The sequence below is a fragment of the Parasteatoda tepidariorum genome, chromosome 2 (genome assembly GCF_982258835.1).
Source record: "Parasteatoda tepidariorum strain Cologne lab strain chromosome 2, Ptep-v5.0, whole genome shotgun sequence".
Classification (NCBI taxonomy): domain Eukaryota; kingdom Metazoa; phylum Arthropoda; class Arachnida; order Araneae; family Theridiidae; genus Parasteatoda; species Parasteatoda tepidariorum.
Genome location: NC_141756.1, coordinates 40270624 through 40293495, shown reverse-complemented (window position 1 = coordinate 40293495; position 22872 = coordinate 40270624). Strand labels below are relative to the sequence as shown.

General features: G+C 28.4%; 1 protein-coding gene across 3 annotated transcripts in view; it reads right to left on the bottom strand.

The window, feature by feature from the left end:
- Positions 1-22872, bottom strand: part of LOC107437091 (uncharacterized) — a 209611-nt gene that overhangs the window by 10350 nt on the left and 176389 nt on the right. For all 3 annotated transcript variants that reach the window (XM_016048981.4, XM_016048980.5, XM_087157235.1), the window contains exons 3-7: positions 20787-20900; positions 19381-19748; positions 18171-18501; positions 13508-13632; positions 5565-5700 (exon numbers count right to left, since the gene is read on the bottom strand). In XM_016048981.4, coding sequence (XP_015904467.3) covers positions 5565-5700; positions 13508-13632; positions 18171-18501; positions 19381-19748; positions 20787-20900 — 1074 coding nt within the window. The remainder of the gene's footprint in view (positions 1-5564; positions 5701-13507; positions 13633-18170; positions 18502-19380; positions 19749-20786; positions 20901-22872) is intronic.

Here is a 22872-nt window from a genome sequence, read left to right as displayed (position 1 = left end):
ACTTTTGTTTTAGTTGATAATTACATTAGTTAATACTTACTAAGTTGAAAATATTTTAATTAAAAATTATTTGGATTTAGAAATTGATTAATTCTAGGTCGCAGTTTGTACTGTAGTGCAAAAATTTATTTATGTAACATTAACTTATAATAAGTTAAGAGAAGATCGGTTTCATATTACAAAGTCAATGGAGTACAACCACAGAACGACTAAGTTATGCAAATATCTCTGGAGTTAAATTTACAATATTTGTAAGGTACACGGTAAAAAATTCCGGATCAAATTAAGGTAAAAAGTATCGGCACTTTAAGTCCATCATCTGTTTTTAAGTTCAAAATCCATTTTTACCTTAAAATATTATACCGAAATTTTTACAATGGTATTTATTTAATTACTGATTCAGTGATTTCACGGTAATTATTACTGTAATCATTACGGATTTTTTGTTCAGTACCATGCTACGGTAAAAATTAACTTAACGGTAAAAAGTACCGGAACCCTGATTGCCAGTACTTTCCTCCGGAATTTTTAAAAGTGTATAGATGAATCTAAAGTGTGACTTTATGTAAGACGTAAACAAATTTAAATGAACTCATTAATATGGCGAATTCATATGGATTAAAGAAAGAGCATCGATCATGTCTTATCATTGAAGTCACGCCTTATCATTTATCGAAAATCAGAAAGCTCATTCAATTCAATTTTCAAATATTTCAAAAACGCATCCATGCAGAGTTTGTTAAGGCATCTAAAAGGATTAAATAAAACTGCAATAAGCCATAAAATTTAATATCAATCGCAAACCTCAATAATTATTTTAATATTTATTATTCCCGGGAGGTAAATCTATTCCATTAAAAATTTCTCACGGAATTTAAATGTTTGTCCGCTTTCAGTTATAACTCATCTTCCGTGATTAGGTAAAGAGCCATATTAAATCTGTTTACCGTAAAGCCATCTACTCAATTTCCTTAATTTAAAAGAGCTAAAATGGAAAATAAACGCACTTAAAAACCTCTTCTCCCTCTAACCCAAATCATCTTGAAAATGACTCATTTTTCACATTCACTGCAACAACGCGGCTGCAGTGTAGGTTGGTGATAAGGGCCCGCCTCTAACAATAAATATATTCATTCTGGGGGGCTCTTATAAAGCCTTGCCAAGATTAGATGCAAGGGAAAAGAGAAAGTGATCTATGTTTAAGTCTGGAAGGAAATCGTAAAGCTTTCAAAACGGGGGGAGAAGAGATGATTTGGAGTTTGAAGTTTATCATCAATTCGTGGCTAGGTAATCAATTTAAATTAATGTCCAATAATTTATTTTGAAGGTATTTTAATTATATTGACACATGCGAAGCTTCAGAGAGAGATCCATCCAACCCATTCTAATAAAGAGAATGAGAAGGAAGATGAAAAGGGTTACTGCGATTTTTTGGCTTCCATTGGCTCACATTTTGGCGATGTTCTGTAACGAAAATGTAAATAATATAGCAGTTTTAAAACGCATCCGATAGCATAACGAAAATTCATCATTTGTATATTGCAAGAAATAATTATCATTTGTATATTGCAATAAATAATTATTCAAAAATGCCGGCATTCGGTGCAAATAATGTCGAGCGGATATGTGTTAAATGTAAAAACACCTAAATGGCAGAATGATAATTGTTCAAATATTAAAATTTTAAAAAAAAATTTAGAAATCCATGAAAAAATTGCATGGTAGTGTGCGTGAATGTATATTTTAAACACAACTTTTAAACAGCTTTACATCATTAATGATGTTAAATCATAGTTAGTCATATCCTATTAATATTAAAATCGCTAGTCTGTAGTAATATCATGATTGTTTTAAGTTTAAAAAAAAGAACATAAAATACAAAAAATAAAGTAAAAGAAAATGTGTTTTAAATTTTTATATTGCGTTGCACTCTATTTTCCCCCCTACAAAATTAGGAAACTTATTAACAAAAGTATTTAACTCAAATTGTAAAGGAACAATTCCTCCACAGTATTTAATTACATTTAAAGCTGGATATAAGTGGGGAATTTAATTAGAATGCTCTTGCTTTAATTAGAATGAACAGTTAAAAAATAGTTACATAAAATAGAATTGCGAAATGTTAAAAAATTAAATATAAAAGTATTTTTAAAAAAAATTAATAAACATTTATTGAAGTGACTTAGTACATCGAACAAATAAATTTATATATTAAATGTGCACTGAACGTAGATTTGCACTATTCAAAGTAAAAAACAAAAATGCGTTTTTCTGTCATATTACAAAACATGAAGAATTTAAATAAATAAAAGTTCGATTTGGCACAGGGTCGATGTTATTCAGATCGATTCTTAAAAGTGATATCTTTTAAAAGTAAATTTATTATGCTTGCAGAAACAAAACAAAAATTTAACTTTTTAAGCTAGTTTGAAACTATGTTTCGAAACAAATATTGTTTCCATATCAAAATATTTGAAAAGAATTTCATACGCAAATTCCTTACTGTTTTTATTTCTTTCATGTTAATTAAAAAGCATTTATTTTATAAACGTCGTTGAACAGCCATTTAGGGTTTACAATTACTATTCAACTCCGTAACCTTGTAATTTAGAACCCGATCCAAAAGACAAGGGAACTCTTTGATCAAGTATTGGGAGAAATTTGCCTTCGAGGAGGACTTTTTTGAGGGAACAAACCCGCATTTTCGTTGCATGGAGAGGAATACCGCGAAAACTTCATACGATTATCCTTACAATAAGGGGACCTTAACCCATGATCCGTCTGCCACTGAGGATATTTTATGTCCGCACTGTGGTCGGTGCGAGCCGGCTGCGGAATTCCAGGCATTACCGGTATTCGAAACCGGTTCACCTCATTGGAAGGCAAATGAGAGGCAATCCTCTGAGCCACCACGGCTCAAGATCCATATAATTTCCGAAATGAGCATAGTTAAAAATTTTAAATTTTGAAGAAAAAATGTCCAATAGTATGTTCCTTGTTTGTCGCCAAATAAGGCGATAAGTAACCGATAGTGTATCAAGTTCTCCAATATTCCGGCAAAGATAGCTAAGGCGTAACAACCAGTTACAAATCATGTTTGTTTACATTCACGTGCGATTGTTTGCTCAACAAACTCCAACCCAGATATAAACCGGAAACAATAAACCTAATTAATGTAGTAACTGGAACGCTCCTCTACAAATTAAACAAATTTCAGATTTGCTTGGAAATGATTTGTTGCAGGCTGCTCTTCTCCCTCCACCCCCAATAACTCCACCCATCCCCCTCATATAATCAGAAAATTGAAGTTTGCATTGTTCTAATTATCCCAAATGTAGATTATTGTTATTATAATCATCTCTTTCTACAGAAAGGGGAATTGTTCAATAATTATTTACTCAGTAATTAGTTGGATTGAATCTATATTTTCCGCATCTTTTTTAAAAGCAGAACTGATTCTTCAAATGGAAGAGAATTGCTTCCCTGCACCCATTTTGGACTTGAATGAACTTAGTTCAATTGTTTTGAGCTTTTGTATTACTAAATACTTTGAATTTTCAAAGAGAATAATTGCTTTTCTCTTTTCTTTTTTTTTTTTCGCTTTCCAGTTTTGTTTGTAGTAGTTGTTCCTTTATGTATGATTAGTACATTGCAAAGATTGCGAGATATTTTGTCATTTAATTTTGTCATAATCAGAGTTGCTCAAATCATTTGAAAATGAAAGAAAAAAATAATTACTTATTTTGAAGAAATATTGCTTATGGAACAAAATTATTAATACTTAAAGATGTAATGAGTTTTGGAATGCTTTTATTAGAACAAAAAATTCATACTGCAAAAAAGAAGAAAATCCACTTGCAGACTTTATCCATGAAAATACTGGTAAATAAAAACAGCCCTATTTACTTTTTGTTTTTATTTTAAATATCTCAACTATTTATATTTTGTGACCTTAAGAAAAATCACCTGATCAATCAAAAAATAATTTTTAAAAAAATCGATTTCTTTGAACTTTTTGATTTACATATAATTTTGATCCCCACGTCAAAAATATATTAAAAATATCAAATACTTAAATTTAGTTGTCTCAAATTTTTACGTTATACTTTTCTTTGCTAACAGGAAAGTTAAACACAATGATAATAATAAAAACGAACTATGTCAATTTATGCTTTAAATCTGTGAATCATACTATTTTCGTAAATTTTTTAAAAAAAAGTAATACAATTAGTCGATCATAAATAGTGTTTTATTTGAACTTTATAAATAGTGTTTTATTTCAACTTTTAAGTTCAAATTCAATTTGAGCTCCACAATGAAAAATGAGTCAAAATGTAAAATATATGATGTAATTAATTTTTAAATAAATTAAATTTCATCATCTTGACAAAACTCAATTTTTTTTCTTTCTGCTTCTTATAGTTTTTTACTTAACTTCATAAGCTAAGAGAGAATAAGTAATAAAACTAATTTTAACTAGAACATGAATTGAAAGATTTTTTTAAAAACTATTAAGTAGAAGGTTTATTTACTGCTATTTATTCCTAATGTATTCTGTTTTTTTATAGCATTTTACAAATTTTTAATGTAGGGCAACTTACATTGCAGATATATACAGAAATATTTTAGCTCGCAACGAAAAAAAACTAAGATTATAATTTTCATTACAAACTTTTTGGAATTCGTAGTAATGAAAAAGTATTTATCTTATGTTTTTATATTACTGAAAATAATTCATTTCATGAATGATAAACAAACTATCATTAGCTTTATTTGTTCTTGAAATTTTTTTCCCTTATTTTTAAAAAACTATTTTACTTTTCTATATTTACTTAATGTTTAGAAATAGTTAGAAGCGAGTATAATTTTATTGCAGCGAGTGCAATCTCGCTGCAATATTGTACTCAATATTGATATAAAACTACTGAACTATCTCAGGGAGTTCCGTAATGGTTGCCATTATTACATATTTCAGAATCCTCGTTAAAAATTAAAGTAAAAAAAATCATGAACAATAAAATAAGGTCACTAATTACTATTTAAGGGAGGAAAAAATAAAAAAGATATCGGTATCTATAACGATATCGTTCTAAGATCTAAGACAGATAAGATCTAAGATAAGATCTGAGATAAGATCTAAGAACTAAGATAATAAAGAACTAAGATAAGATCTGATAAGATCTAAGAAAGATCAAAACATGCTGGATTGCAGAGAAGAATTGATAAGTTGCTTTCAAATTTCACTAAAATGTTTTTTTTTTTTTTTTTTTTTTTTTTTTTTTTTTTTTTGTAGTTTTAACCATTTAGGTAGTAATTACTGGGGTTGCGCCATTTTATTCTTCATATTAATTTGCAATTTCTTATATGTGCACTTTTCAGATTTCCTTTCGTCAAGGATTCTAAATATATATATTCATACCAGTCATTATGAAACACCTCCATTTATAGAAATATTTTGAGCAGTTTTCTTCCGATGATAGTGATAAACATAAGAAACTTAACTACGTAATATTAAAATAATCTTAGAAAAACATTTTTAATTAGAGAACTATAGTTGTACTTACGTTTTTATGATCAATATCAAGTCCATCCCACATCGAAGCGACAATTTTCGACACTTCCCCAAAACTTGCATTCGGGTTTTGACCCTTAATTGCAGCTTGAGTATCACGGAAGAAAAGTGCATAAGCAGATACCGGTCTAAAATTGAGAGCAAAAAAGAGAAATTAATTCACTTACAATCATTTGCACAATTTTTTATTTTTTTAAGTATAAATCTTAAAAAAAAATCAATAATTATTAAATATATATTTAATAAAAGTTGCAATTGAGTGATTGTAGAAGTTCATTATACCTATTTGAAAATAAATGAAATATCACCCAGTTATTTAGTTAACATTTTCAATAATATGTGACTGAATATCTGACTGAAAAGATAACTTATCATGGAAAACATGCAATAGTTCAATACTGCCTTTGACCAGTTTTTTAGAATTTTTATTCCAAAATTATGATAAAGTAACCGACAGCAGTCTGTCTATTCAATTAACCGTAAAGTCTGCGGTAAAGAGCATTTTTTACCTTTATGGTTTTAAAACCGTTTACAAATAATATAGTAATAAAACCATGAATATAAAACTAACCGTTTTTTTAACCATTTATAACTAGCAGGGTTTCAAAACCGTAAAAAATAAATTTAACTGGACTTTGGAGCTAGGCTTTTCGTTAGGTAATTGTCATGGAGAGCGCAGGACACTGAAAACTCTTCGTGTATTGAAGGAAATGGAGGAAATATTGTGATATCAACGCTGAGACTCGAACCCCCGTTCCGTCGATCATGAGATTGACAGTTCAGCCTTCTCGACTACAATATATACCCAACGGCAGAAAACTAAGAGGCGTCATTAAGTGGGCCTAGTTGGTGCGCAAAAAATTCTGGTTGTTTAAACGTATTGGGTGAAAGTAGTTAATAAACGGTTTTTCTCACAATTGACTGTTTAAATACCATCTTATTTATGGTTATTTGACTATTTCGTGAGAATATGGTAAAATAACAATTAAATAAATTGCTATTTAACCATTTTTTCCGAGAAATGTTTAACAGTGTGCTGCTCTCCGTAACATTAAAAAAAATTGAAATATCGGACACTTAACATATTTTTACAATACGAGTGTCCGTAACATTAAAAAAAATTGTTTGCATAACGAGATTCTCCGTAAAGAGTATTGAAATTAAAAAGAAATTAATATTAAAAAATGCGAGAAAAAATAACATTTGGAAAACCATCGTAATTCAATTCGAGCTGCAATCTAAAAAATTGATGCATGTAGAATTATTAACTTCAAAAACATGCTAATAAATAAATAAAAGCATAAATATGTTAATCTGAGTGTTCAAAAGTCTTAGTGCTAATTTTAAAGATATGTAAATTAAAAAATACATTACAAAGAAACTAAAATAAAAGTTTTAAAATAGGGCTAAGGGATGTATAAACTGGAGTTGATATCCATCATCACCATAAAAAATTTCGCAGTTGTGAAGTGACACTGTTTTCTTAAATACTGGCACATAGACAAAAAGTTATATTTTTTTATTCTATGTTGAGATTATTTATTATTGTTTCTATTTTATTTAACTTTTTTATAACTATAACATGCATACAACTAATTAAACTGGTTTTTTCTAGCCATTTCTAAAAGAGCTAAATCTTTGAATATAATAACTTTAAATTAATAATACAGATTAATTCATAACTATTTATTTTCTACGCGTGAATAATTTGTCATAGTTCCATTCGTTGTCCTTCCAAAATTAGATTTATTTATTATTTGGTATTCATCTATGAAGAAGCATAAATGCCGATTAGTTTCTCTAAAATTTCCTCCCCTCCGCAAATTGTTCTAATACTTAAAAAAGATCCTCCTTGTCTTTTTCATAAGTAGAAAATTCTAAAAGCGATAAGTTTTAGCATAAGAAATTAATTAATATCTTAAATTTATAATATGGACAACATTTATTTATGGTTATCAAATATATGTTCAAATAAGAAGCTAAACAATTAAAGTGATTTTTTCCAGCTAATTCCAAAATTGAGAGTTAAAAAAAAAAATTAGGTAAATTTTTGAAAGTGATTATATTTCGTCGCAATACACCACATCATCAACTTATAAAGATAAAGATATGGTTCGTTTTACCTGTTACTATTCTGAATAAATGGTAAATTATACCAGGAGTTCGAATATGATAGATTGTAAAGCTTTAAAATTTTTACTCGAAATATACTGGAAAAGGGGTGTAGGAAGGGTTTTGCAATCAAAAATCCCTAAACAGGGGAAAGATGGTCGTTTGAAATGGAAGGGCTTTTTCCCTTTTTAAAAGAATGTGAAACGAGATAGAAATATATATAAAAATAAAGTCAAGTCACATCGCAAAAATCCAATATTCAAAAGTGAAGCAAGGGCGGTAAATCACTCGGCTTTTATGAAAGCTCGCCAAGTAATGTCATTTTATAGCAGCCATTAAAACCGACAAGACTTGTTCGTACTGGGCCAATAGTGTGGGGTGGGTCTGGAGTAGTTTTCCCCCGTATGTTTATGGGGACCGGGGGTACCTTCGAGGCGGCCCATGTTTATGGTCTTTGCAGGGCCGTAAAGACAAATGTAATCTTTGTAATGGCCAGAGTTTCCTCGTTCTGGTACGACATCTGTTCTGTTGCGCAGCAAGTCGCTCGGATGATATTTCCAAAATTTAATCGCCACTTTTGGCGATTTCCTATTTGTCTTCATCGACATTTTTATTAAGCTTTTGGATACATTACATCATGTAGTTATGGATATTACACTGTTACGTAATTTTAAATGATGAAAGTAGAAGTTGCTAATTGCCATAGAAAAGAAATTTACTTCGAAATCTTAAATTCATAATTAGATTTACGTAAAGTGAATAGTTTTTGTTTTCAATATTTGTTTTATTTTTACAGAAACTGTGCAACTTATTACGTTATGAATTAATGCTGAATTATTATTATTTAATATTTTTAGGATAATGGTTTTAATACTCTTTTAGACATTACATATTTTTGTAGGGGTAGCAAAATGTGGTGTAATAAGAAAAAGAAAAATCTGATAAATATCCGACACTATCTGGAGTAGGAATTTGGAGAAAATTATAATGGTCTGTAGTTTAGAAGTAAATAAAATGCAGTTCTACTTTTTTGTAGCTGACCAATACTTTACATGAATTTATGATATTGATATTTTATTGATTGGTATTTTTCTTAGTCTTTTAATTATGATATTTTTAATTACTTTATTTATTTTTAATAGCTATAATTACTTTTTATCTATTTATGTTTTGATACCTTAATTTTAATTGCTTAATTTCTTGACTCTCAAAATTGATTTTATTTCATGCATCTTTCAGTTGTTTTATTTTTCTCTAGGGTTCCTTAATTTATAATTGATTACTTTGCTTTATTTTAAAAAGTAAATCTTTTATTATAAGTTTAGATCATTTATAAAGTCATTATACAACATTATTTTGAAGAAAAAAAAACTGATTATTTTGACGGTTTTCTTGCAGTTTTCAGATAAAACAGAAAACTTATTCTAAATACGTTATTGTATTCATTTAAAAAAGAAAATCAATATATCTATTTGAAAAAGAAAGCAGTTTTTATCATCAATAGATTTGAAAGAGTTGCAATGGAAAATAGAGAAACTAAAGCACCAAGTTGTTAACATTTTAGTTAACGAAAATTTTAACTATCAAATAAATTATAGGAGAGCAGTTAATCTAATTAAAACAAATAATTTACAAACTAATGGTACAATTAATGTAGACAGAAAAGTAATTGGTATTTTTGAGAAGAAGAAAAAATCCAATTTCAAACTATAAAAAAATCTTGCATTTATCGATTACGACGAAGTTTCCACGTTAAGTACGACGGGAAAAACAACATACGGTTATGTACTTTATCAAGTGAGCCAATTTTGGCGGTGAATCGTATATTGGGTGGAAAATAAAAGTGACAACCCTACTTCTCTTTCCACTTACGTTTCAAGTTGAGCAGCAATTAAGGAAAATAATCAGTTTCTCTTGATGCTGTTGTCTACAGTTTTTATATCCTTTCTTTTCTAAATTTCTCCCTCGTTTTTCCCTTTTTTTTGTGTGTGTCTTTTGGTGAACTTTCATTGGTTAAATTGCTTTCGTTATTTTTGTAGTAAATTTTCTTTCAGATACAGACAGAGTTAGTCTTACATTTATTTTTCTATTTACTTATTTACTATTTTTCACTTAAGATAATTTAATATACTTGGTATAGATATCTTGCATTGGGTGAAACTCGTAGACTTGTGATGATAATGTTATAGAAACTTTTCTGACAAAAATAAACTTTATCTAAATTTTGTGATTTTTTTTATTATTATTATAAAAGCTGTGCTCTCAGTAATGAAAACATTAAAAAAATATATAGATTTGCGTATAACCAAATGTCTCATTAATTTTAAAAATCATATTTTTACATTAAACATTACTAGTAATATTATAAATATTTGTACTAATATAATTCAAAATTTTTGCTTAGGAAAAATCAATATTGCTGTTATATTTTTATTTTAAGAAAGAATTATTTTTCTTATTTTTAATTTTAAAAAAATATATAAGTCGCGAAAAATTATGAATTATTATTAATTCAAAACGGAAAAATAAATAAATAAATATACCTAAGTAAATAAATAAATAGCGCGCGGAAAAATGTATAGATTTATTAACATTATGCAGAAACTAACTAAAATCCATTTTATTTCAAACAACATCCATAGATTTAAATTTGTAATTTTAATTTAGTAATTGCAGAAAAGTTTAAAGCATAAAGATTTTCTTGGTGCAATTCATGACGTTACAATAATACAGTTTTTTTAAACTTTATTACCAACATATGCACCAAATAAAAGGAGATATTTATTACTGCAAATAATAACAATTGAGCAATATAGGTGAAATATATAACTTTTTTTTCTCATTGTAGTCAAACAATGTCTTTGATAAATTATAAACATTATAACATGAACCTATAATAGTTATAATATCTTTATCGCAGTTTTTAATATCTTATCAATCAGTAGTTTCTAATGTGCAAAAATATTTTTATTTTAGTTATAAAATAAAAACCATAATTTTCCCAGAAAATTTTTTATTCCTTTCGCAATTTACACAACGTTTAATTTCTTATAACATACTATTATTAACTGCCAATTAAAAAGAGTTATCACTAGCTTTTTTAAAACAAAATTTAACTGTACTCAATTTAATGGAGTATCATAATTTTAAAAACAATAAATATTTATGAAATGTTTATTACAAAAAAAGAATAATACAGTTCATGTAAAGATAAAGATAATAATAAAATTGAAAGCGAATAATTAAGTAGAGATAATAATATAGTCAAAATAAAAGTCATAATAATAAGAAAATGATAATGTCATGAAAAATAATAAAGTTCATGTAAATAAAAGAGGAAAAAAAACTAGAGTATGTAATGATTTTAGTCCTGATAAAAAAAAAACTATCAACATCAAGTTTAATGGAGTTAATTTCATAAATAGCTATATACTGTAAAATATTCCGGGTCAAATTACGGTATAAATGCCGGTACTTTGGGTGCATCATCCGTAAAATCCACTTAACCGTAAAAACTATTTAACAGTAAATTAATAAAATATTTTACCGTAAATTTTACAGTAATATTTATTTAGAGTGATTCAGTGGTTTCATGCTAATTATTATTGTAAAGATTACGGTAAATCAGATATTTCTCTGCGAAACGTGTTCCAATAAAAATGGATTTTACGGTAAAATGTATCGACACCCTGAGTGCCGTAACTTGATCCGGAATTTTTTACAGTTTAGATTACATGTTTGAATCTTAATTTTGGTATTTTAATCTCCAATATTGAAATCATTTTTTAGTTAATAACTTTTTAATCCATCGTGAATTTATTTCAAGAAATGTAAACTAAAAAAAGAAAAACAAAAAGGAATGGACAAACATTTTTTTTTCGGTAATGATTTTAACTCATAATATGTAATCAAATAATGAGATTACAAATAAAACAGAGGGGAAAATAAAACCGTAACACAAAATTGAAGCTAAGAGGTATTTCCAAATCCCCTACTCCACAAAATCCTTTCATGATCAAACCACACTAACAAGATACATACTATCATTTTTTTTTTTTAACCAAAGACAAGCCCTCCTTAAAATACATTTTCTTCCTCATGATTCTCTCGAAAACTATAAGACAAAAAGGGTTCATATACCCCTTCTAACATTCCTCACGATCTTATAGGACATATGTCTCATAAATGTGACAACCCCAATAGTTCATGGCACTATTTGAACCATTATACCTATATATACTTTTGAACTTTTTTTTATTTTTACTTCATACCTAACATTCCATACAGTATCTCATTTTATTCTTAGAGCCATATCTCACGAATAAACGATATAAAGATATATAAGGAATTATATATATATATATATATATATATATATATATATATATATATATATATATATATATATATATATATATATATATTAAAAAAAGTACATTAGGCATGAAAAAGAGAGATAAGAATGGAAGGGGGGTGTAGGAAATTTTTATTTTGAAGAATGAAGGCTGTCAGTGCAAACTGGAATGGGAAAAAAAGATAGTAAAAAAAAGGGGGATGCTGGTAGTAGAGGTAAAAGCGTGTTTGTTGTATGTAATCTATGATCTATTGCTTGGACTATGGTGATGGCTCATTTTTCATAAGGTTTCTTTTTATTTTTTTTATCGTTTTCTTATTTCATTTATCGTTAGATATGAAATGTATATATCTATATTTGAGTTTCCTTTTTGGATACGTTCGTGAAAAAGTAGAAATAAAAAAGTTTTTGCTTTCCTTTTCTTACGGTCGAAATTTGATGTATGAAGCAGAGCTGAATGGGATGAAGAAAAAAAAGTGTATATTTGATTGTTTCGTTAATGCTGTGAGCGTTTCAATTGGAATTCATTTACATAAATTGTTTTTTTGAAATAGAAATTTATCTTTGTGTTATTTAGAGAAGATTACTTCATTCTTTTGTAAACTGGTTGATATCGAAAAATTGTAGGAGTGTTTCATACTAATGACGTAATTAAATGAGCCTTATGCATTTATATAATAAATATCTATAATTGCATTTTAAATCGACAAAATTTACTGTCGGAATTTCGCCTGCTGCTTGTCGCAATTTTTAAATTTTATTTGAATGGAGTGGATTTCAGATTCTAAATTGTATATGTAAGAAGAAGAAAAATTCTTGTATCTCTTCTATCTTTAGTTTTTAACAATATAGATATATTTCTATAGGTATAAACACTTTTAGAAATAAAAATTATAAAATATGTAAAATAAGATTATGGAAACAAAAAAACTAAAGGGCAAAACGTTCTAACATGTTGTCCATCAACGTAGACAATATAGATAAGTAGATTGCCTACTTCCAAAAAGTTTAAATGGAAAACAACGCTAAAATTACAATAAGTATCTCATTTAAATCGCAATATAAACTAGAGTAAAACAAAAAGACGCAACTATTTTTACAAAAAAAATTAGTTAAAGAAAAATTGCTAATACTAATGATTTCACACATGTCTAAAAATACTAAGCATTTTCACATTATATCCATAATGCATGATAAAAAGGCATGATTTTACACTTTAATAGAAGGATATAATTGATATTGCCTATATTTTTATGCTCCAAAAATTATCAGCAGTAATTGTTAAGACAAATTAAATTAACTGCATCATTATGATCACAATATCAGTTCTAAAGACCAGTCGTTTTCATTATATACCAATCATTTTCATACATAATATCGAAAATATTAAGCATTGCGAAAAATAAATAAATTAATTAATTAAATAAAACAAAACTAAGCAAAAGACTGAATTCTATGATGACACCTACTTTTGGGGTTCGTTGGGGTCCCTCTTCTTCTTTTTCTTCTGTACTTTGGGTTTCTTGATGGGTTTCCCTACACTTGGGGGCCTTTCAACTGGTTCTGGTGAAGGCCGTTTCATTCCACACATCAACTGTTAGAATAAAAAATGGAAAGAAATTCTTTAATGATCAAAACATATACAGTTCAATAATTTTAAACCCCTATTTTTTAAATCGCTTCTTTTTTACATGATTAAAAACAGTACAATATGATTATAAGAGTAGTACAATATGATTAGAAGAATTAGACATTCATGCAAATAATTATCAGGGTACGTAGCCAGATTTTTCAACAAAAAATAAGCACCTTTTAAGTACTTTTTAAGCACTCAAAAATATTTTTCATCACTTTCAAAAAAAAAAAATCATAGTTAGGATCTGTACAGCAATAAAAATTATTTTTGTCTATCGTTTAAAGCTTTTAATTTATAAACATAGAATCAAAAAAATAAAAAAACATTTTCAATAATTTCACATAATCATGATAAAATAACTAGTTTCTGATAAATATTGCAGAGAAAATAGTAAATAGAAATTAGTTTTTTTTTTTTCGTAAATTAGAACGACAATCGAAGCGGCAAAGAAAACTTTCATTTTAAAAGATAGAAAATTAAGCACTTTTTATAAACCCCGAATAAAAAAAAGCACCATTAAGGGCTTTTTAAAAACATAAATCAAAAATAAGCACCTTTAAGCACTTTTTAAAAACGCTACGCACCCTGATTATGTTTTAAATATATATATTTTTCAGACTAAAATTGTCAAATTAATCATTACTTTTTCTTTACACCATAAAAAAGAGATTTTTTTTTAAAATTAATTTTTAGGCAAAAATAGGTTTTGAAAATTTATACAAGGATATGCATTGTTACTTTTACACAAAAAGAATTTAAAGCAATATAATTCTAAATAAAATTGGTGTACACTTTCAGTTTAGAATAAACCATATTATTCCCGTTTCAATTATAAAATCTAACATGAACAAATCGAATTTAATTTCTAACAATCAGAAAATTTCTATTTGAAACACAATCTAACTTAAAAGTATAAATAAATTTTAAAAAAATAAAAACATCTTAATTTTTGAGCATGCCTTGTTATAAAAAGAACAACAAATAAAAGATATGAATTAAAATTTCTTGAATAACAAAGCATAACAAAACCAATTTTATTTTCTCCACTTTTGAAATATACTTTTCGAATATAATTTTATCCTTTCGTTCAGAAAAAGTTTCTATTAATAACAATGGAAATACAATATTTTAATTTTAGAAATCTCGGAAAGGACTTCGCAGATTACTATTTACCCTATAGGTCAAATTATCTGATGACAAACTTCATAAAATGTTATTTTTTTTACTAATTTAGTAAGTGGTTAGTAAAATATTTTCCTTTCAATTATTCAAACACTACTGGAATAAGTGAAAATATTTAAAGTTTTTATAAGTTGAATTAAATGATAAAAACAGTTTCAGTTTAATATAATTATAAAAATGTATTCAAGTTTCATAAATAAGAAAAATAATGAAATAAATACTAAAAATAAAAATCAATCTCAGTTGAAAACAACAATAATTCTCCCTAAATAAGTTAACTTCTATAAAAGAAAATTGAATACTTTTAAGAAAAAGGACTAAGTTTTAAGTTGCTCGTTTAAATCATAGATGGCAGCACAACAATGTAGAATGATAAATCCTTTTCTTCGCGGATAACTGATGCAGCTGAGGATCTTATTAAGAGTTGATGTTCTCAATCAAATAGATACTATTACAAAAAGATTAGATACAGTGTTTCAGGTGGAACAAATTCAACACGGAAAAAAAAGCGAAAGAGACCAAAGAAGAAAAAAAAAAATTCCTCTGTCTAAAATCTGAATTTTTAACTTATTTTAAAATTTAGTTGACTAACTTCTCAACCTCTGAAAAACTAGGTATTCTTATTATATTTCTGACAAACGGATTAAAGTAATTTTGAATGATTTTCTAATTCTTAAGTTAAGGTATTCTTTAGTTAGAAAAATTTCCATTTATTTAAATTTTTAAATGACTCTACTGATATTTGAAAGTTTTAGTTTCTTAAAAAAATAAACGTTATATATATTGCAGATTTGTTGAAAAAATAACTATTTGAAATCCACTGCAAGATTATAAGAAAAAAAATTTAATATTTCTAAGACAATAACACTTTGCAAAACAAATTTTAGAGCTAACAGAGTATTTTAAGTCATTTATCGAATTAACTAACATTAAGTAATTATCACATTTGGAAAAACATATCGAGATACAAAAACTATTAGTAAAAAAAAAAACTACAATAAAGCAATTTGAATGAAAAATCAAAGTTAATTAAATGTAAATGAGAACTTTTCTTTCTCAGGTAAATAAAAAGTAATCGCCATATAAAATGTTTTATGACTAAACTCTTTTTTACGACCATGCAATCACATTAACGTCATGGTAAATACATTTCTTGATCACCATCATTATGTTTTTATTGATTTGTTATACTAATTTCTTCTGAAAAATCTAGATCAAAAAAACGACAGCTGATATTTCATAACTATTTCTCACACTCAGTTTTCGAAATAAAATCCTTCAGTTTTAATTTCGTACACTAAAACGTTTTTATTGAGAACTAATTGCTAAATAAACACCACAAACAATTCCCTTAGTTGAAAATTATCTGCTCATAAAAAGGAATTTTTTTTATACGAAAACAAAAGAGAACTAAATAATTATTTCATTGTTATTGAGAAAAATAATTATGTCATAAAATACAACACTTATAGACCAAGGCCACTATTTATTGCGAAAAGTTTTTAACTTCTTTTCAATTCTTAGGTAAGGTCTAAAGCTGGCTCAATTTCAGAACTATTTCGGGGAGGAAAATAGATTTTGGTGAAATCCGTTTGTATTTCGCAGCTATCGATCATATCAGTGAGTTGAAGCCGGCATCTGTTGCAGAGCCGATAACGATTTTAAGCGTTTTGTTTGATATGATGTATCAAATCGATTTTAAAATTGCGTTTCGGAAATTATCGTAATTCTGTTACGACGGTATCCTTAGCTGGAGATAAAAAGATTTTTATGCAGTTGGATATTGTAATTAAAATATGAAGTAAATTTCACTTGACACAGATTGAAGATAAATACTTTATGTTTTTATATTTATGGATGTAAAATTATATTTTTCTTATTTTAAAATAAAAATAGATTTTAAAAATTAATTGCAGCGTTTGCTCTTTAATTTTTTTGTGAGGGAAAAAAATGCATATTACCGGTATTAAGAAAAAGAATTCTGTACGAATATATTTAGGAAATAGAAAAATTATTTTATAAGTTTTGAGTTCAGCTCAGTATCAATATTTGTAGTATGTTTGCCTTTTCACCTAAGATGGATTCTCCATCTTGAATTTATTTACAGGGAAAGAATCACAAGCTTAAACATTGTTAGGTATTGCTTTGATGTAATTTTCACTCTAAATCCGTTGGAATAAAACTCAGATTCTAGATTAAATGAGACCAAAACCAAATTGTATGACATTCCTACTTTTGTGCAGGATAGAAAATAGTGGTGAAATCGAACAGCTTGGAACAATAATCAAGCAATTATCGTTTAATTTTATTTTATTTTTTTGAACAGCTTACATAGTTTTGAACTTACAACTATCGATGTTCAATTCCGTAGCCATCTGATTTTTAATCAAACTCATCGTGCATTGTTCAAACCTATGATGCTTTTGGTGGAACTAACTCTACATAGCGAAGAAGATCACGAAAATCTCCCTTGGTAAGCCTCGTGGTAAGAAATTTAGCTAACCCATGATCCGTTTACCCCCCCAGGATATTTTACGTCAGTATTGTAATGGGTTCGATTCGGGAACAGAATTTTATCAGCAAAACATCACAGGAATTCAAACCTGGATTTAGTTTCGAGCGCCCGTATCCCGTGAGTCACCCCTTCTCCAAAAGCTACTTGTTGTAAAATCGGTGTTGAGCAACAGACCCGATTCTGAGTTTACGACTATCAATTTTCAACTCCGTAGCCTTTTGAGCCTAACCCAGAAGATAAGAGAACTCCTGGATCAAGCATTGAAACAAACTAGTCTTCGTGGAGAACTTTTTGATGGAACTAACCCGAATTTGCGTTAAACGGCTAGAAAGACGGCAAAGTGATTCTAACCCATAATTCGTCTACCACTGAGGATGTTTTACATCAGCACTGTAGTCGGTGCGAACCGGGAGCAGAATTCCTATCAACTAGCCAATTATTGGAATTCGAACTTGGGTCACCTCATTGGGAGGCGAATGCTCTATTCCTTGAGCAATCCAATACCTTCGAGAAGTAAGAAAATCCTCGCACGGGTTACATTAACGAGAAATCCAATCCCTTAGTAGTTCGAAAGTTGTGACATCTTTATTATTTTTCACTCACTGCGCAGTTTATGCTTGTTAAGCCTGACTACAAAATTCTTCCGTGCAGAGGCCTTCTCTCCTCTACAAGGTGGCTCCCAACAACACCCATTGTAAATATTATGTCTATTTTAAAGAAGCAATTTAGGCTCTGTTTATGATTTTTTTTTAAACTTTCATTCCTAATTTTGATTGATTCAAGCATAATAACTACTTACTTGAGACAAATGTCCGCTATCATCGCTATCCTCACTAGTTTCAAGACCGGGAGATGTGTGATTAGAGCCGGGTGGTGATGATCCCACTGACCCGGGCCTCTGATGTCTAGGTCCTCCAAGCTGCAGAGCCAGCATAGGTGAAGGCGGTAGAAGTTGCTGGTGATGATGCTGTGGGTGCACAGATGGATGGTGTGGGTGAATGCCCATGTTGTGGTGTTGAGGAACTTGGTGGAGATGTTGCTGTTGTTGGTGTTGCGCGTGCTCCATGTGGAGATGTGACTGTGGCATTGGCCCATTAGGGTAACTTGTAGGAATTGCATATTGTTGGACACTGCGAAAAAATATTTCCTTGTTTTATTATGCGAGTATTAAAGTAAGAAAAGTTATAATTTTATGATATTATAATTGCAATATATATTCTCATATCGAGTAGTTATAATTGTTATATCGAGATTATTTACACATTTAAAACAGGATTAAAAGCATCACTTTCTTATTTTGATTGCCAGATGAAACTGAAAACTATTTTTAATAATAATCGCCTAACTATTTTTAATAATAAACTATTTTTAAAATAACTATTTTTAATAATAAATTTTTTTCACTTTCACCCGAAAATCAAACTTATTCTATGCTTGGCTGCGTTTTTCAAGGCTCTGTCGCTAAGGAAAATAAAAAAAGCCACAGTTTAAATGCCTTACACTCGAAGAGCAAAGCGATAATTTTAAGCTATATATATTATGTTGCCGTGAAGAATTATCTGGGCTTTAAAACTGACAAATAAATTAAATATTTTAAAAGTTATTAAACTTTTTAATAAATCGCCAATTTGGCGATATTTTTCCACAAGTGAAAATTATCAAAATCGCTGCCTTATTCTCAGTTTCAGTAAATTTTTATGAGCCCAGATAATGCAGCACTGGCGTAAGTTTTTAAATATTAAAATATTAGACGACACACGCTTTTAATTTTCACAAAACTGTGACTTTTCTTCATACTGACGTTTCGAGCCATTTTCAAAATAAGCATAGACAGTGTAGGCTTTAGACGGTCTAAACTTGACCTAATAGTTATGAGTAACTGTTGCAAACTCACATCAGTTATGAAAATAGTATATTATTCGTGAAAAAGCATTTCACATGTCAAGGAAGCCTTTGAAAAACAGACTTAACCTTTTGAAAATGATTCTGGGCACTTATAGACTACTTACTGAAATTGCACAGATTGTTGTGGAATCATGTTGCCAGGAGCTATCTGCAACATATACATATCACCGGGATGAGGATTGCCATAATGCTGTTGTTGTTGTTGCTGCTGCTGTTGCTGTTGTTGAAGCATGTGGGGCGAATGATGGTGTTGGTGCTGATGATGTGGAGAACCAGAAAAAGAAGTCATCATTGTCGGTGGTGAAGGTGCCGTCGTGACAGTTGTCATAATTGCACCTATCCTTTCCATTCCACTTCCAGATTGACTACAAGGGCTAGGAGACATTTGGGGAGGAGGAGACATGATGTGCTGTTGCTGGTTATTGTTGGGAGACTGTTGGGGTTGTGTCGATTGTTCTTGATGGCTCAGCGGCTATTAAGGAATAAAAATAAATTATGACTAATTTGTGTAGAAATATAATGTTACAACGCTAATTGATATGTTTTAATGCAATTATTTTCAGATCTCTAAAAGGATGCCAGCATTTTAAGACTTAGCGGTATTTAATTATAATTAATGACGATTAAAGTTATTGAGAGATGCATGGAAAACTTAGTAAAAACCCTGTAAAAAGATATGATAAGACAAAATGACTACTTGAAAGTTTAAAAGCATCATGACATCTTTTCAGCACCTTTTATTAATAATTTTTTTCGGATAATTATGACGTAAAATACGAAAATGTTTTTAGTCTCACATATTGTTTTTTATTTAACCCCAAACATTTATATTGGAAGATAATTCAGACTGAAACAAGATTTTCAGATGAATCGAAAGAAATAAGGCAATTTTTTTTATTTTATTTATTTTTAGATTTCATGATTATTTTTACCACATTAAATCGCTTTTCAATTAATTCAAAATTCATTAACTTTTCAAATATTAAAACGTTTTTTTCCAAGTATAACCCTGCTACTGATCGAATTAATCGAATTTAGATTAAATTTAAATAAGAGTTTCGATTCAAGTAAAGTGTTTACTCAAAACAACTTAAAATACCGATTGAGTTTTAACTTTAAAATAAACCTAACATTGCATTAATGCAATTCTCAGTTACTTAATAAATAATTTAATAAGATTTTACATCGCTTTGAACTATTATCTATATACTAATATACTATATATAGCAACACTACTGCTAATTAAAATCAAATTATTGTACTATTAATATTGAAATTTTAATGTGTAAGCTAAAAACTTACTATAAAATCGTTGATATATAAATGCGATAGATAATGTTAAATTTTGTTTCTTTTCTAAAGATAGCATTATAAGAAAATTAAACGACGCAAACACACAAATTAGCAATAGTGTTAAATCTTTAAATAAAATATCCTATGAAGTGTCGTGCAAGTGTTTCAGATTAATGTATGCTTGAAAAAGCGTTCGAATTAAAGGAATAAAATGTACCTGTGTAGAGCCATATACATCACTAGAATTAGTATCACTGCTTGGTGTTGTGGGGGGTAGATTAATTGGTGGAATGTCAAATTCTTCGTCACCAAAACTTGGCGTATGGAATGTCTACAAAAAACAAATTTAGAGTTTAGGTTAGCGAGAAGTTTATAACAGTAAACTTAGATTAACAATATTTTTGAATAAAATTTCATTTCAGAATAAAAACAAGTGATGTCGATTTATATGGAATCCGGATAAATTACCGCTAATAGTTCACCATTGGGCATCTCAATATTGGAGGTATTAATTTTCAAAATTACTTAAAATTAATTATATTATTAGTTAAACTACTACAGTCAACTCCAAAAGAGAAGCACTGCGATTAGCTTTTGATCTAATATTTCTATTTCTGGAACAAAATTGCGGCATCTTGGTCAGGAAGGTACTCTAAAGAAATGTAAATTAATAAAAAAACATACTTTCCATGAGTATACTATTTTTTACGTGTTCATATTCTTAACCCTCAAAGCAAATAGGAAACACAATCTAAAACATTTTTGCCATATATTTGGAATAAGTTGCGCCAATTTAAAAAAAAAAAAATTCTGCAGAATGCAATAAGTATTAATTCTTACTTTTTAAACTTTTATTTGCAATTTTCTCGAATCATTTTTCTTTCCTTCTTTTTTGCTTTACTAATCAACTTTATATTCAAACAAATTAATTTTGAAAAAAGATATTGAATTGTTTCTGATAGTAATAAAATTAATAAAAAAGCTTATTTTAAATAAAAATAACACTTTATTATGTAAATAAAATTTTAATGTAATTTTTTCGAGCCGTTCAACTAGTACAAACTGGTAACCATGGTGTCCAACCAGAATGCATGTACTTTCTCCCATTGTGTCAAAACTTTTCGGGGTCTAATTTACTTCGTTTACACCAAGTGCAATTTATTACGATAAATTATAGCGATAATGCTAAACAGTATTTCAACTAATTGTCGTCTACTACGAAGGCAAATAAACTTTCCAGTCAAGCCGAGCAATGATATCATCGTGTATGTTTCTAGTGAGCGAAATTAACTTTTAGTTACAAGAAAGAAAATTTTTGGAACCTTTTCTTGTTTACTTTACTTGGTTTTTTGGAACCTTTTCATGTCTTAATGCTACTTAATCAAATTGTTCTCAATCTTTACAAAAAAAAACTTTTATATATATACAACTATTTAAACGGCATAATTATTAATAAAAGAACGATGACAATAAGTTTGATCAAAAAAATTTTAATAAATAAAAATAACAAAAATAAACAATTTTTAAAAAATTAATAAAATAAAAGAGTTAAGTATTGATGTGATATCTAAGTGTAAATGGTTATGTAGCAAATTTTTAGCATAAAAATCTAGAAGAGTATATATTTACAACCTTAAAATTTTTGATTAATTTACTTCTGTTAAATGGTAAAACCAGAGGTGGTTTAGTCACAGGTATAAAGTGTAGATAAGCTGGCCATTAAATACCATTCAATCAATGAAGTCGGTAATACTTTAGTCTGATTTCTTTACAAATAACGAGTTTGTGGTTGTATGACGTAGGCGACGCTACACCACCGCCGTGGCTTAGCCACAGGTGCCCACTGTGTAATGATAAGAGAGTAGCAATTCCGGCACTTCTGAGGATAATGGGAAAAAGTGCCCACCATTAAAAAAATTGTTTATAAATATAAATGCCGTGATTCAACACTCTAAAAAATAAAATGTTCGCGACTACTAACTGATAGTTTAAGCTGAACAAAGTGTTTTGCATTGCACAATGGCAGCCAAAATGCTAAACAATACATATCCTAAGCTAAAGACAAACTGAATTCAACCTAACATATATTTTTTACATCATAACTTCATCACATAGTTTTTTTTTTGGGGGTATTATAACCAGAAATAATGAAATTGACATTGATATTGCAGACAACAATTAATAATAAGAAAGAAATTTAAACCCAATTTATAGTATAATACTAAAACGCCCAAAATTGATAATAATTTAGTGATATATTAAAACCCGTTTTCAAATTTAAATTGAGTAAGAATAATACAATA